The following is a 14871-nucleotide window of genomic DNA, read 5'->3' as shown; positions in this document are numbered from 1 at the left end:
CCAAGTTCTCATGTGTTCGTGCTGGTCATTGTTTTGGTAATGCCGCAACAAGTCTTTTTACTGACATGTGGGCTCGATGAAACAGCATTAAACACCCAACGCCAGTCTTTCAGCAAGTTTACATCTCGGCAGATAATTGTGTCCCGGAGCTGTTTTAGTTTTGCCTAAGTGTCTAGACTGCAGTAATCAGCAAGGCGACCTTCAGTCCTACCCTACTCTTTGTACTCATTTTGCTGGAGACCCCAGTGCAATCAGCTGCTGCCCCAGAGGTAGCTGCACTGTTGTTCAATTGCCCCCATAGTCCAGCATTCAGCCATAATGAAACTCATTGTACTCATGTAACATTGATTAATTAAGTGCATCTGGTCAAGTGAAATTTTTGCAGAATGAAGAGGGCTTCACTTTACTTTGAAGGCCCTATCTCATTTAGTCACTTACTCATGGACTAGAAACTTTGCTGGCATGTCTGGACCTTTTTTGGAGTGGTTTCAGGTCTGTGGGATGGAGCAGTCAATATTGGGAGCGATTATTGACGACTCTACCTAAAGCCCATAAAGTAAAATAAGACAACAGTTACTGATGTGCTTTCTTATTTAACCAGATTTTTGTTCTGCCAGTGTCTTTTGTTGCACCGAATGCTTTAGACTCGTGCCATATTGGCTGAATGTGAAGATTGGGTTAGCGTCAGAAAATGGAATAAAATGCTAATGGGGTGCCTTCCAGCGCTCACGAAGCTCAGCCAAAATGCCTCTTCTCCTCACCTCCATGTATTTCCTTGAAACTATTCTGGGGAGAAACCAGACATCTGAACAGGACTCTTATTATGAGCTGAAAGGCAACAAAACAGGGGGGAGGCTTAACTCAAGGTCAGAGAGGAGCACTGGCAGGAGACATAAACCCGAGTTATTTCTAGGCTCTGTTTATGGCTCCTCCTGCGGGCGCCATGACAATGCAAAACAGCTGGGGCACACAGCGGGCCTGAGTTCCCAACACTCGTCAAAACACAGGGGGTGATGGGGGAGAGAATGCCTCTTATGGATACCCTTCCTTGCTTGTATAAAACTCAATGAGAATGTGGGTTTGCATGTCAAAATGACACGAAATTAAATCCTAATGCCTTTGGGGCCAAAATAATTATGTCTGTTTCCTTTTTGTTTTAGTTCAAAACATGTGTTGTTTGTCTTTATGCCTTTTTTCTTTTCAAACTTGAGTTTGTGAGTGAAGAAGTAAGTGTGTAAAACTGCTCAGTCAACCCTTGATGATTTTTTTTTTGCAGGGGGATGGGGTTTCACACACACTGTTGCCATTTGTCCATAGTTGATGCTGGAACGTTGCTTTAAAAGGACGGAAAATGTTGCCACCTTACAAAACCATTACTTTCTGTCCAGTAATCGCAAGCTCATACTTGTCTACAACTCCCCCTTTTGGCTAGGCCACCGATTTGAAGACAACCCTGGCATAAGACGTCACCTGGTGAAGAAGTCGTCCCGTAGCCAAGTGGCACAGAGTAGCATCAGCTCTCCCACAAGGTTCAGCATGAGGAAGAGGAAGAAGTCAGACAGGAAGACCCATGAGGTGCATCAGCTAGGATGATAGTCCCTCTAGCCTTCACATCAGATCCATCCTTATCTTCCAGCCTGGACATACTTTTAAGCATGCTGATTGATCCAGAGAAAATTAATTACCTGGGCAGTGTGCCTACAGTGGAAAATCATGGGTTTCCAGCTGCTTTGCACGAGCCAATCTCAATATTTAAAGCAAGATCAGCTAATAGTTCTTAACTTCCGGGGTTTACTCAGTCCTCCGAGGCTTGTCCTTTCGCCAGCTTCTTATTGATCTGTTGAGTCCAGCACACTCTTTCAGCTCTGAGAACAGTTCCCTGGAATCAACATCAGATAAAAATTGTGGATTAATTACATGAGCTTCCATCTACTCATCAGAAAGTTTTATTTTTTTTGCTTGTTTGCATGACTCTGTCTTTAGGGTTAGCCCAGTCTGTTAGATGAATGTGAAACCGTGTTCTTCAGGGTCTCTAAAATTTCCTCATGATGTGTTGTCACTAATGGACAGTACCTATACCCTTTGTGTTTTCTGAATGTGTATTATGTCTATATCACACTCTCCACACCTGCCCAATCTGTGCATGTGTGTGTTTGGACAGGTGTTTGTAGAACTGAACGAGCTGATAACTGACAAGAACCAGGACATGCGATGGAAGGAGACGGCACGCTGGATCAAGTTTGAGGAAGATGTGGAAGAGGAAACTGACCGTTGGGGCAAGCCTCATGTGGCATCCCTTACTTTCCGCAGCCTGCTGGACCTCCGCAAGACCATTACCCAGGGTGAGGACCATAGAGATGCCTTCTGAACTGGCCTCCGCATTGAACTTCCAAGTCTGCTTGTTAGACTACAATGTGCTTTCCGGTACATAGCTGGGGTATAACATCATGTATGTTTTTATGTGTTGCTATGGAACTTTCACTCAGATTTCACGCATTTGTTCATACAGTACCATTTAGCAGTTTGGGGTTTGCGGAAGACCCTGGCAAATTCATGAACACCTCCACTTTGCACCCCATACACCACCTCCACAAAGCTCATCAGCTCCACTTTTACCAGAGCTGAATAGTGTGACTCTCTCTTTTCCTATCTAGGGGCTGTGTTGCTGGATCTGGAACAAACCACACTGTCAGGCATTGCTCACCTTGTGGTAGAGACCATGATCGTCTCCGACCAGATCAAAGCTGACGACAGGGCCAATGTACTGAGGGCCCTGCTGCTCAAACACAGGTCAGTGCAGCCAACGAAGACTCTCTGAGCCCATTCTGCATGGTTATTTACTTAGAATTCCCTCTAGAGGAATGAAATGCAGACCAAGAACATCCCAGTCCCTCGTGCTCACCAAAGCCACCAAAGATTGCTGTGTACATGAGTGTTTGTGTGATTGCCCCATGACAGACTGAATCTTGTCCAGGATGTACCCAGCCTCACACCCTTTGCTTCTGAGATAGACTCTGAACTGTTGCAACTCTGCATAGGGTAATGAACTGGTGATTCAACAGCAATCACTCACACACACACACACACACACACACACACACACAGAGTTTCTGAACCGCTTGTCCTATACGGGGTCGCAGGGAACCGGAGCCTACCCGGCAACACACAGGGCGTAAGGCCGGAGGGGGAGGGGACACACCCAGGACAGGACGCCAGTCCACCGCAAGACACCCCAAGCAGGACTCAAATCCCAGACCCACTGGAGAGAAGGACCCAGTCCAACCCACTGCGCCACTGCGCCACCGCGCCCCCCTCAACAGGAATCATATTAGAAAATGTCACTTGGGTTATTAATTTGTTCCTTAGTTGACACTTTTATCTAAAGTAAGTCACACTGATTTACCCATTTGTATAGCAGGGTAGTTTTTGCTATATCACTTGGATGTAGTTTCATTGTTCCAAGAGCCAGTACATTAATCTTCCATGTATATGCACACACACACACACACACACACACACTGGCTGAAACTGCTTGTCCTGAGTGGGGTCACGGCGAACCAGAGCCTAACCTGGCAGCACAGGGCACAAGGCTGGAGGGGGAGGGGACACACCCAGGATGGGACGCCAGCCTGTCGCAAGGCAACCCAAGCAGGACTCGAACCCCAGACCCGCCAGAGAGCAGGACCTGGCCAAGCCCACCACACCCCCATGTATATACAGTATGTATATCTGTGTTTTGTCATCTACAGGGTTAGGTAAAAAGTATCGCAATATAAAAAACCTTTTCAACACAAATTATTGCGGATATGTCATGACTTGTCTTTGTGAAATGTGTTGTTATTTTTCCACGTTCTTTCCTGAGCTCTGTTCCTGCGTTCATTGTAATGTTCACCAATACACTTTTACCTGTGTCTCTTCATTTAAGACTGAGAGGTAACGGCCTTCAACGTTCCCACAGAAGGCTGGCTTTTTAAGTGGCACCGGCTCACGCATGTTGGCTGCTATCTAAATATTTATAGCAAATTATATAAATATGTTTGAAACGTACTGAGCTCTGGCCGTGGAAAAGCCGTCACCCTTAAAAATCATGGCAACGGCATGCAAGTTCTGTTTTGGACAGGCAAACAAATGTGGCCCCCCCCCAAAAAGCAAATAAAAGCAGAACAGTTGGAGGGAATGTGGTGTGGATTTAACACACTTAATGCCACTAAATCTAGAGAGAGCACATCATCCCTGCCTGCCAAGCAGGGGTATCCATCACTCCGTCCTTCCCCCTCCCTCTATTTGAGAACCAGCAACGCTCTGCACTGAGACACGATGCCACATTGACTGGCATTTCTCTCTAATTTGCTGCTGCATGTCGGCCCAGATGGTGGAGCCTGTAAGCAGGTCCAAGGGGCTCGCCTCAAGCTGCCGCATTACACAGCATTAAAAACCCACACATCGACACAGAGGAGCCGGCGCTGATTACAGCACCGCTACTGGGCCCAGACATGACGCCTCCGATGGCCTGTGTGCACTGCTTCCCAGAATCTCCCCACCCCGCCCCTTTGAAAATCATAGCTAATTCTAATGAAATCTTCCCTCTTTTTCTGAAAAGGGTTCGACTATTCCTTAACAGTATCATGGCGGGGTCTCCTGGACTAGGTTGTAATGGTCAAATGTACTTTGAGTAATGGCTTGGGTGTAGACGCCATATGGATATTTTAACGTAAGGGTGTTATCCCACAAAGTTATTACATTTGTCTTTACCCTAAGCGCTACATTTCAAATACCTTTAAAAAGTATCCATATGTTTTCATTGCATGTAGAATTACGAATAATAAATATTTACACATAGGTGTTTTGAGAAAGGGGGCACGGTGGCGAAGTGGGCTTTGCTGGGTTCTGGTCTCTGGTGAGTCTAGGGTTCGAGTCCTGCTTAGGGTGCCCTGTGACGGCCTGGTATCCTGTCCTGGGTGTGTCTCCTCCCTCTCTGGGCTTACACCCTGTATTGCCGGGTTAGGCTCCAGCTTGCCGCAACCCCACTTGGGCCAAGCGGTGTGTGTGTGTGTGTGTGTGTGTGTGTGTGTGTGTGTGTTTTGAGAATTTTTCAGTAATTTACCAATGAATCAATTAATAGGTAAATAAATTAATACAACACTGAAGTTTTGACAAGCAATATCATTTAGAAATAGCTACATTGCTAAGAAATTGTACTGGGGCAGCTGGTAGCATCTTGGTTAGAGCCGCTACCTTTGGACCTAAAGGTTGTAGGTTTGAATGTAGCACCCTTGAGCAAAGTACTTATCCCAAATTGCTCCAGTACAATTACCCAGCTGTGTGAATAGTAGTAAGGAGCTTAAAAGTTGTAAGTCTCTTTGGAGAAAAGTGTTGTGTAAATGTAAGTTTTGAACAAACAGGCTGCTGTGATGTCCTTAGTGGACTTCAAACCACAGAAAAGAGTCCCATGTTTGGTGGCAGCCAGCGTGTGCAGTGATCTAGAGTTACATTAGTTTTGTTGGGTTTTGGATCCGGACCGGTACAGTCACTGGGGTCCAGCCACATGGCAGATTGACGCAACTGAAACTGCCACATTTTATATGATCAGACTCAAACTGGAACGAGGTTCGTCACGTAATTTAAAGCAATGAACTTAGGTCCTACCGTCTGTTTCAAGTATCACAAAGGAATTTTCACAAAGGTGGTTGAGAGTGCTGGGAGTGCATAGGCACGGTGGACACGGCGGGCAAAGGTGAACCCAAATGAGACCGAAACCTCGCCCTCCCTCTCATCTGTGACTTCCGTTACTTGCAGTGACAGCTCTAACACCAGATCCTATCCTGTCCAACTTATGAACTCTTTTGCTTTGCAGTCACCCCAACGATGAAAAGGAGGGGTTCTTCCCCCGCAACCACTCGGCCCACAGCCTGACCAGCTATCACCACGACCACAACCATGTGCCTGAGCCCAGCCTGCCCCTGGTAGCTGAGTACTCCGAGCACCAAGACGCCAAGCCTCCAGATCATGAGAAAGAGGTGTTTGTGAGCTTGTTTGTGAGTTGCCTGCCAATTGCACGGTGTATGTGCTGCATCTCGCGTCACACTCTGTTGCGATGGCCGCAGATTCCCACGGGTTAATGCCTACCAGCTTGGACCACTGAATAGCAGGTGGGTAGACACCTTAAATTTTGATGTCTTTAAATCCACCCATAAAAACAACAGGGTTAATGTAACAGGCTTGGAGGCACTTGCAAATGATGGCCAGGTTCTACTCAGGTGGTATTCAAGCATTAACACACTGGAAATCTGCATCCATCTGGTGTCATCTAGTACAGTGCCATGTAGTTCACAGTAATATATGTGAACAAGAGTCTTCCAGCCACTTGTATGCTTGCTTGTAAGGTGCGTTAAGCTGCTCAGTGCATTAAATGTGAAAGCCTTTAATGCTCTCCATGGCTGATCTGTTCTGACAAATTCTCAAAAAAAATATTACATTTAAGTTATTTTCCAGTTGGAAAGGTGGTCATCAAGCTTTTATTATTTGTATTTGATTTTAGTATTTCCACTCTAAAATAAGTGTATTGTTTATATACATTTTTAAAACACAATGGACTTGGAAACAACTTGTTGCCATGGGGATACAGCTGTCTGCGTCCCATGTGAGAATTTCTCATTACCAAGGCATTCATAGTCACAAACTTTAACTGTTTTGCCTGTAAACGAAAGAAAGCAATCCATCCCATCACTGCTGAAGGCCATGCAGCTGCCCGATCCATGAAACTTCTGGCTAAGATCCCCAAGGATGCCGAAGCCACCGTGGTCTTAGTGGGTAAGTCGTCACCAGCCGCAGTGGGTTAGGGCGTGTCGCACCAAGGACACCAAAATATCGTATGTTTTTAGCATAGTGGTTTCAGCTGTTGAGACGTACATGTTGTGTGTAAAGCATTAAATACAGTTTTATTACACGTGCCGTGTATAGCCGTCCACAACAGGGCGGAGTTGTTAGGGAGGAAACTTGCTGGCTCGAATTCTGGGTGATACATTGGCAGCGAGGTAAACCCATAGTTTGAGCAATGTTAAAATTGAATTGACTATGAAGTTACAGCAACACCGGTGGGACTTTTGAACAGTATAAAGCGTGAAGTTATGGCAGTGGAAAGCCTTGTGACTGCCTCCTTACGGAGTTCCCTGGTTCAAATCCCACTCCTGATTTAGTACCCTTGATCAAGGTACTTTGAATACTGTGAATACTTTGCTGTAAAAATGTTTAAATTGTTGTAATTGTAAGTCACCTTTGATAAAGGCATCACCTTAATAATGTTAAATATTATGGTTTTTGTTAGAGATAATGTTATTGGTAGTGGTATCCTTGACTGTGTTGGCTCATTTGGCCTGACCTGTACTCTTGGTGTATAGGGTGTGTGGAGTTCCTGGAGCACCCAGCCATGGCCTTTGTCCGGCTCAGTGAGGCTGTGCTGCTTGAATCGGTCTTGGAAGTACCAGTGCCTGTCCGGTTCCTCTTTGTCCTGCTAGGACCGAGCCACTCCAACATGGACTACCATGAGATTGGGCGTTCCATCTCCACACTCATGTGTGATAAGGTGTGCTCTTTGCTTATTTCCAGGATGGCTTGTTAAATTGGACAATGGAACGTAATTATTTTTGAACATGTGTACCATGGGTCACTGCTTGTATATCGTGACTTCATGTTAATTCAGACGATTCCTCATTTGTTTTATGTTTGCCAGAACTTCCACGAAGTGGCCTACTTTGCCGACGACCGCCAGGACTTGCTGAATGGCATCAATGAGTTCCTAGACTGCAGCATTGTGATCCCACCCTCGGACGTGGAGGGCAAGGACCTGCTGAAGACTGTTGCCTCCTTCCAAAAGCAGATGCTGCGCAAGAGGAAAAAGAGGGAGAAGAAGTCCATTAGTGCTGCTGTGGGATCTGATGCTGAGAACAGCGGTATGTCAGCACTGGATGGTGGACCGGTGTGGTCTTCTGCCAACTGTCAGTATGTAGGAGTTCGTTAATATAAAAATTTCAAAGATTAAATCTTTGTTGGGGAAACTGTAAGGGTGTTAGGCCATTTCATTTGAGACCAGGTGAAAAAACGTCAATCACGTGCACGGCTGGGTTGCAGAGGTAATATTGGAAGACCAGGACGAGGAGGACCAGGAGGTGGATCCCCTAAAGCGTTCTGGAATCCCTTTTGGCGGCCTCATCCACGACATTCGCAGGCGGTATCCCCACTACATGAGTGACATTAAGGATGCTGTCGATACACAGTGCGTGGCTGCCATCATCTTTATCTACTTTGCTGCACTCTCACCTACCATCACCTTCGGGGGGCTGCTGGGTGAGTTGAGGGCTGCAGGATAAACAGAAAAATGACACCTGGCAAATGTGTTCGTCATTAAGCTCAAGAAACCAGGGCTCTTATTTAGCCTGTAACATGATGTGGGTCTTGAACTCCGACTGACCTTTGTCTGGTCTTCGTATCACTGCAAAAAACCCACCATGTTCCTAATGCCATAATGACATTTCTGCTTTTCATGCTAGCTATGTCATTTCTTCATTCATTTTGTAATTCTACATGTTACATGAAAATATCAGCGTTACTTCTGTATTGCATTATTGCACTCTGGAAAGGTCAGATTTCTGAGTCCTCCTGTAGATTTTGTGAGAGTTTCATGATATAATGCTTTGCTGTGTTCATCCTTGCAGGGGAGAAGACAGAGGGCATGATGGGAGTGTCAGAGCTCATCGTCTCTACTTCCACGCTTGGCGTGCTGTTCTCCCTGTTGGCTGGGCAACCTCTTCTCATCATTGGTTTCTCAGGACCCTTGCTTGTTTTTGAAGAGGCCTTCTACAAGGTACATAACATTGCACTTTGCTCATTCGTCATTTAACTCCTCCTGTCATCATTAATGTTAAAAGTATTCAAGCTGCAGGTGCAATTTAAGTGAAATAAATAGCTTTCGGTTTTTAATTGTGTTCATTTGAACAGGTTTATATTTTTGGGGCTTTCTATTGCAATTTGCAGTAGCTGCCTGAAACAGCCCTTCTAGACACCTGTACCAGATCATTGCTTATATAGACATCCTCCTATTACTGGAGAAACACTGTAGGCTCAAAATATACATTACAAAACCAGTTGTAAAGTACAGTGAGCCAGTTTCTTAATTGCAAGAGCTTATGAAACTCATTGACACTCATGCTGTTCAGCACTTCTGCCCTTTCTGTCAATCTCACAGTTTTGCCAGGCTCAGGGATTTGAGTACCTCACGGGCCGTGTCTGGATCGGTTTTTGGCTTATCTTCATCGTTTTGGTCATTGTGGCGGCCGAGGGCAGCTTTCTGGTCCGCTACATCTCACCCTTCACACAGGAGATTTTTGCTTTCCTCATCTCTCTGATCTTCATCTATGAGACTTTCTCCAAGCTCATCAAGGTGAAGTTCTCTTGCTAACAGTGCTGCTCTTAGAGCTTAGATCATTGACTAGTTTCATGGTGGTCATCATGCATGGCATCTGACTCTTTATTGCTGAGTATCTCATTGGGGACAGCTAATAGGATGGTGGTTAGTACTGCTGCCTTTAGACCCAAAGGTTGCAGGTTTGATCCCTCTCTCTGGCTGTAGTAGCCTTGAGCAAGGTACTTACCCTGATTTGTTCCACCAAAATTACCTGGCTGTATAAAGGGGTAAATATTTGTAATCTTCACATTCTAAGTTGCTCTGGAGAAAAGTGTAAAATAAATGTAAATTGGTTTTAATGTGATTCAAAACTCCTCTTTAGGTGTTCCAGGAGCACCCGCTACTGACGAGCTACCCGTTGCCCACCACTCAACCTGTTCTCTTCTCCCACCACCTACACGAGGAGGACCATCACAGCCCCAAACTCATGCAGCCCAACACAGCCCTGCTGTCTCTCGTTCTAATGCTGGGCACCTTCTTTGTGGCCTTCTTCCTTAGGAAGTTCAGGCACAGCCGATTCCTGGGAGGAAAGGTATTGCAAGACTTCTTGTCTCTTTTTTTCTTTCCCTCTGAAGCTACTAAAGGCTAAATGTGTTTATTGCCTGATTCATTAGGCAAGAAGAATCATTGGAGACTTTGGGATTCCTATTTCTATTTTGTGTTCTGTGGTAGTGGATTGTGCCATTCCGGAAACTTACACGCAGGTAACAGTATTCTTCCAGACTGCACGTCTTTCAAAACGTGGAAAATCATTTGATTCCAGTCTTAGACGTTTAATATTATACTGAAAATAAATACTTTTCTGGCTTCTTGTGCTGCAACCATTAAAGCCACATTTTACTGGTTCCATATGGTGCTTGCAGAAGCTGAATGTGCCCTCTGGCTTCTCAGTCACATCTCCTGACAAGCGAGGCTGGTTCATTAGCCCGTTCGGGGACAAGCAACCCTTCCCTGTTTGGATGATGGGGGCCTCTGCTGTACCAGCCCTGCTGGTCTTCATCCTCATCTTCATGGAGACTCAGATCACCTCGTAAGTGTGAGAGGTGGACGTTGGCAAGATGGTCAGACAGACTGGGTCAGTGCTGGTCGTTTTGACTCGAAACCAGTATGAAAAAGCCCATATGAAACTCATGAGTGAGTTGTTTGTGTTTATGTGTGTGTGCATGTGTTCTTGAGTGTGTGTGTGTGTGTGTCTGTGTCTGTGTGTGTGTGTCTTCAATGCCCCTGACAGTGCTCTCTAATGCCCCCAGACTGATTGTGAGTAAGAAAGAGCGACGACTAGTCAAAGGTTCTGGGTTCCACCTGGATTTGCTCCTCATCGTCCTGCTAGGGGCACTGTGCCCCCTCTTTGGCCTTCCCTGGCTGACCGCTGCCACCGTGCGCTCCGTCTCACACGTAAATGCGTTGACTGTCATGAACAAGGCCACTGCTCCGGGGGAGAGGCCCATGATCCAAGAGGTTAAGGAACAGAGGATCACAGGCATGATAGTTGCTCTGCTTGTAGGTAAGCTTTGCATTAAAATTTCATTGCTGCCCTTAGGATTTGTCAGTGATTCCAAATAATTATTTGCTTTCCTGTCATCTTGGACCACTGTAACGCTTCCTTGGTCCGCTGTAAAGTGCCCTTGCTTCGCTGTCGTATCCCAGGCTTATCCATTGTGATGAAGAACATCTTGCGGCACATCCCGCTAGCTGTGCTCTTCGGGATCTTCCTGTACATGGGCATCACCTCGCTCACTGGCATCCAGCTGTACGAGCGCATTATGCTCATGGTCACACCCGCCAAGCACCACCCTGACCACATCTATGTCACGAAGGTATATCACCAACAAGGAAGGACACTTTCCTTCACAACACAGTTAAAAGGTTCGATGACATGGCAAAAAAAAACACGTATGCTACATGAGGGTTAGAGTTCGCTGTGGTGGTGGCTTAATACATTATATGAGAAGTACTGAGTAGAAATTTGTGGGGTGGCAGGAAGATGTAAATGGGGACCTTTGAACAGGAACATGGGAGTGTGCTGGGGAGCACCCACTAGGTGGAGCCCAAACCATCCCACTTCCCAGTGGAGCACATGCTTGGAGATGGGCGCAGCCCCAGGTCTCGCTGACAGAAATCCAAAAAGTGAAAATAAAAAGCGACAGGAGCGCACACACAACATGGGGACGTGCTTGAGCTGGCACGGTCATGTAATTTCCCACTTGTTCTGTGCACTGTGACCCAAAGGTGAAGACTTGGCGCATGAACATGTTCACAGTCATCCAGCTGCTGTGCATCGTGCTGCTGTGGGTGGTGAAGTCCACCGCGGCCTCCCTGGCCTTCCCCTTCATCCTCATCATGACTGTTCCACTGCGCCACTTGCTTCTCACCCGGGTCTTTGAGGAGCGAGAGCTCAAAGCGGTGGGTAGGATGGACTTGTTTGGCGTCACTCCATCTGGCCTGCCCCTGTTGTGCGACGTGAAATTGCTCATATTTCCTCTGGCTGTTGAGTGTGGTGCTCCATGGTGGACTTTAAAAGACCTGTGCAGGCTGTGTTAGGTCTTTTGTAACACTTCTTGACTAAAAGCAGCACGGTGGAGCAGCAAGGAGTGCTGGTGCCTTACGTTGCCTTAATTGTGTTTGGACGTGGGTTTGGATCTGGCTCAGTCTGTGTGGAGTTTGCATGTTCTCCATTGTTTATGTGGGTTTCTTCTGGGGGCTCTGGTTTCCTCCCACAGTCCAAAGACAAGCGCTTCACGTGAATTGGTGACTTTAAATTGCCTTTTGCGTAAGTGTGTGTTATATGGCTCTACTGTTTAAATGAGTAAATGACTGTAGGAAGTGCAGTACAGTACATTTAATGCTGTAAGTCACCGTGGATAAAGGTGTCATTTAAATACTGCTTAATAATCATTATCATTACTGCAATTCTCTTGCAGCTGGATTCAGACGAAGACTCCCCCAACTTTGATGAAGATGGGAGGGATGAATACAATGAGCTCCACATGCCTGTATAGTCGTGTATTCTGGGAAGCCTCTGGGCTTTGTACAATGTAGCAGAACTGACCAATGAGAGAACGGCAATGGGGGGGACTAAGTGGACCTCTGTTAAGATGCTGGCGTATCCATGCAGCACTGATGCAGAATGGTGTGTAGTGTACTGACAGCCTATTGTACTGTACACCATATGTGGCCATGTAGTACAGAGAATTAAACCTTAGCAGGTGTGTTGGGTGCATGTGTGTGTGTGTGTGTGTGTGTGTGTGTGTGTGTGTGTGTGTTTATATTGCTGCATGTATGTGCATAAGAGCCATTTTTGTCACCTGCTTCGGCTGAGAACAAATGCACTGTGGGCTTATATTTTATATATTTATGGTTAAGAGCGTTTCAGAGAAAATCGCCGACCACCCTGTTGTTTGCTGGCTCGCTAAACACAAGAATCAAAGACAAGCGCAGGACTGTGAGGTACTTCGGTGCATGTCTGTACAAAGCAAACTGTGCAGCGTTCCCTTTTTGTCATCCAGTGTACTTTCTATCTGGAGGACAGGTGCGATAGAAAAGTCACATTTAGAGCTTCTGCAGGTCATCTTTCAACTGTAAGGTCGTCTACAGCTTATCTCTCCACTAGAAGGTCTTGCCAACAGGGCTGGAATGCTTTGGTAGCAATCCATCTCAGAGGCCTTAATGATAACCAGGGATAATTTGTCTATTGTGCTGATTGTAATGGTGCATGTAGCCCATTTAAGTCAATTGTAGGGTGGAAAGGGTAGATAGGAGGCTGCAACAGTCACTGCAAGTCACACAAAATGATTGGGTCTCAGCAGAGCTATACACACACACATATATATATATAAAATACACACACACACAATACTATTTATTAAAGGTTTATGTATTATGCAGGACTTAAAAGATCGATTTTCTTCACGTCTGACATTTGTTGACTCGGCCGCTCAAATCATGCGTTAGCATTCTCCCCCGCTGTTACACACTCTGTTAATGATCAGTGAGCTCTCGGAGTTAATGATTTGTGCCGCTTGTGAGGTCGCGCTGTGTTTTTTGAGTTGAGACGTAGAGAAACACGAAGGGATCCGGAGAGAAGTTGGGGCGGTTGTCGATCACTAGCGTCAATCAGCTGATGTACGAGCGCAGGGGTTTCGAGATTCAGCGTTAAGACTTACCTTTTGGGAGCTGAATAATATACCGTGGTGTTCTTTCACACCTTCTTGTCAGCAGTTTGATTTGTTCAAGGGCTAAGGTAGAGTTTAGCAGCCGATCACGTTCGAATGATACTGAGCAGTCTCTCTATTCCCTCCGTACCAGAGAGCAGCAGGTAGTGTAGTGGTTAGAGTTACTGCTGTCAGTCTCAAAAGTTGCAGGTTCAATATTCACTGCTGGTTGTAGTACCCTAGAGTAAGGCACTTACCTAAAATGAGCCAGCTATATAGATTAACAATACTTGTGTCCTTAATATTGTAAGTTGCTTTGCAAAAAAAGCATCAACTAGACGAATGAATTTAATCCAAAACGACCGTTTCGTTGAGAACAGGTCCATCCGCATTTCATGTGATCGGTGACATTTTGTGCCGTGATGCCATCAGCATGCTTTCTTTTCTTTTCCCTTTTTTCTTGGAAAATGTGAATCAGAGAAAGTGCCACTTCCACCAAAAACAAGTTATGTAATAGAGGCCCAGGGCTGAACACTCGAGTGCTTTACGACAAAGAAAATTACGCTTAATGTGGTGTCAACCGGAGTGGCAGCCTGTCATCAGAAGCTGCGAGCAGGTGCTGCGGAAGCAGAGCTCGACGGCAAAAGCTGAACGCTCACGTTTACGGCTGCCCGTTGCGCTGAGCGCTACTCCAAACGTTCATGCAAGTCCTATTTCTGATTTACACACAAAAGCCATTTCTCCATCTGCGAGCAGCAGTATGGGGCTGTATGTCTTTCTTTGAATTAGAAAATCAAATAATCGTGCCCTTTAGACTGCAAACAGTCTACTGCTCACTGCCTTGTTGTGTTTTGTGCATGTTACATAAAGCGACGATGGACAGGTCCATCCTGCAGAGCCACGGCGAAGAGTAATAAATTAACAAATGAAGATGATTTTCATACGTATTTTTTATAAACTGAGGTTAATAAAAAATATTATATATATATGCGGTGACGCACCGAGTTTGGCCTGTGCCTGCTCTCTGGTGGGTCTGGGGTTTGAGTCCCGCTTGGGGTGCCTTGCGATGGACTGGCATGTGGGTGTGTCCCCTCCCCCTCCAGCCTTGCGGGTTAGGCTGCGACCATGCCGTGACCCCGCTTGGGATAAGCGGTTCCAATGTGTGTGTGTGTGTGTGTGTGTGTACATATATATATAGAAGGGAAATGGTACAAAGCACTTTTAAGACGGAGGGGAATGCTTGAAAGGTTTTTAAAGTTT

General features: G+C 45.9%; 1 protein-coding gene across 1 annotated transcript in view; it reads left to right on the top strand.

The window, feature by feature from the left end:
* LOC108924237 (anion exchange protein 3-like) overlaps window positions 1–14191 on the top strand; it is a 29325-nt gene extending 15134 nt beyond the window's left edge. The window contains exons 7-23 of the mRNA XM_029247250.1: window positions 1433–1575; window positions 2162–2342; window positions 2655–2790; window positions 5855–6017; window positions 6708–6810; window positions 7398–7582; window positions 7730–7949; window positions 8128–8343; window positions 8712–8860; window positions 9242–9436; window positions 9783–9992; window positions 10075–10164; window positions 10324–10490; window positions 10711–10964; window positions 11108–11277; window positions 11690–11863; window positions 12382–14191. Coding sequence (XP_029103083.1) covers window positions 1433–1575; window positions 2162–2342; window positions 2655–2790; window positions 5855–6017; window positions 6708–6810; window positions 7398–7582; window positions 7730–7949; window positions 8128–8343; window positions 8712–8860; window positions 9242–9436; window positions 9783–9992; window positions 10075–10164; window positions 10324–10490; window positions 10711–10964; window positions 11108–11277; window positions 11690–11863; window positions 12382–12459 — 2834 coding nt within the window. The 3' untranslated portion in view covers window positions 12460–14191. The remainder of the gene's footprint in view (window positions 1–1432; window positions 1576–2161; window positions 2343–2654; window positions 2791–5854; window positions 6018–6707; window positions 6811–7397; window positions 7583–7729; window positions 7950–8127; window positions 8344–8711; window positions 8861–9241; window positions 9437–9782; window positions 9993–10074; window positions 10165–10323; window positions 10491–10710; window positions 10965–11107; window positions 11278–11689; window positions 11864–12381) is intronic.
* The last annotated feature ends 680 nt before the right edge of the window (window positions 14192–14871 follow it).

The sequence above is a fragment of the Scleropages formosus genome, chromosome 21, assembly GCF_900964775.1.
Source record: "Scleropages formosus chromosome 21, fSclFor1.1, whole genome shotgun sequence".
NCBI lineage: Eukaryota > Metazoa > Chordata > Actinopteri > Osteoglossiformes > Osteoglossidae > Scleropages > Scleropages formosus.
Note: the sequence above shows the minus strand (reverse complement) of the source record. Positions and strands in the feature narration are given on the sequence as shown.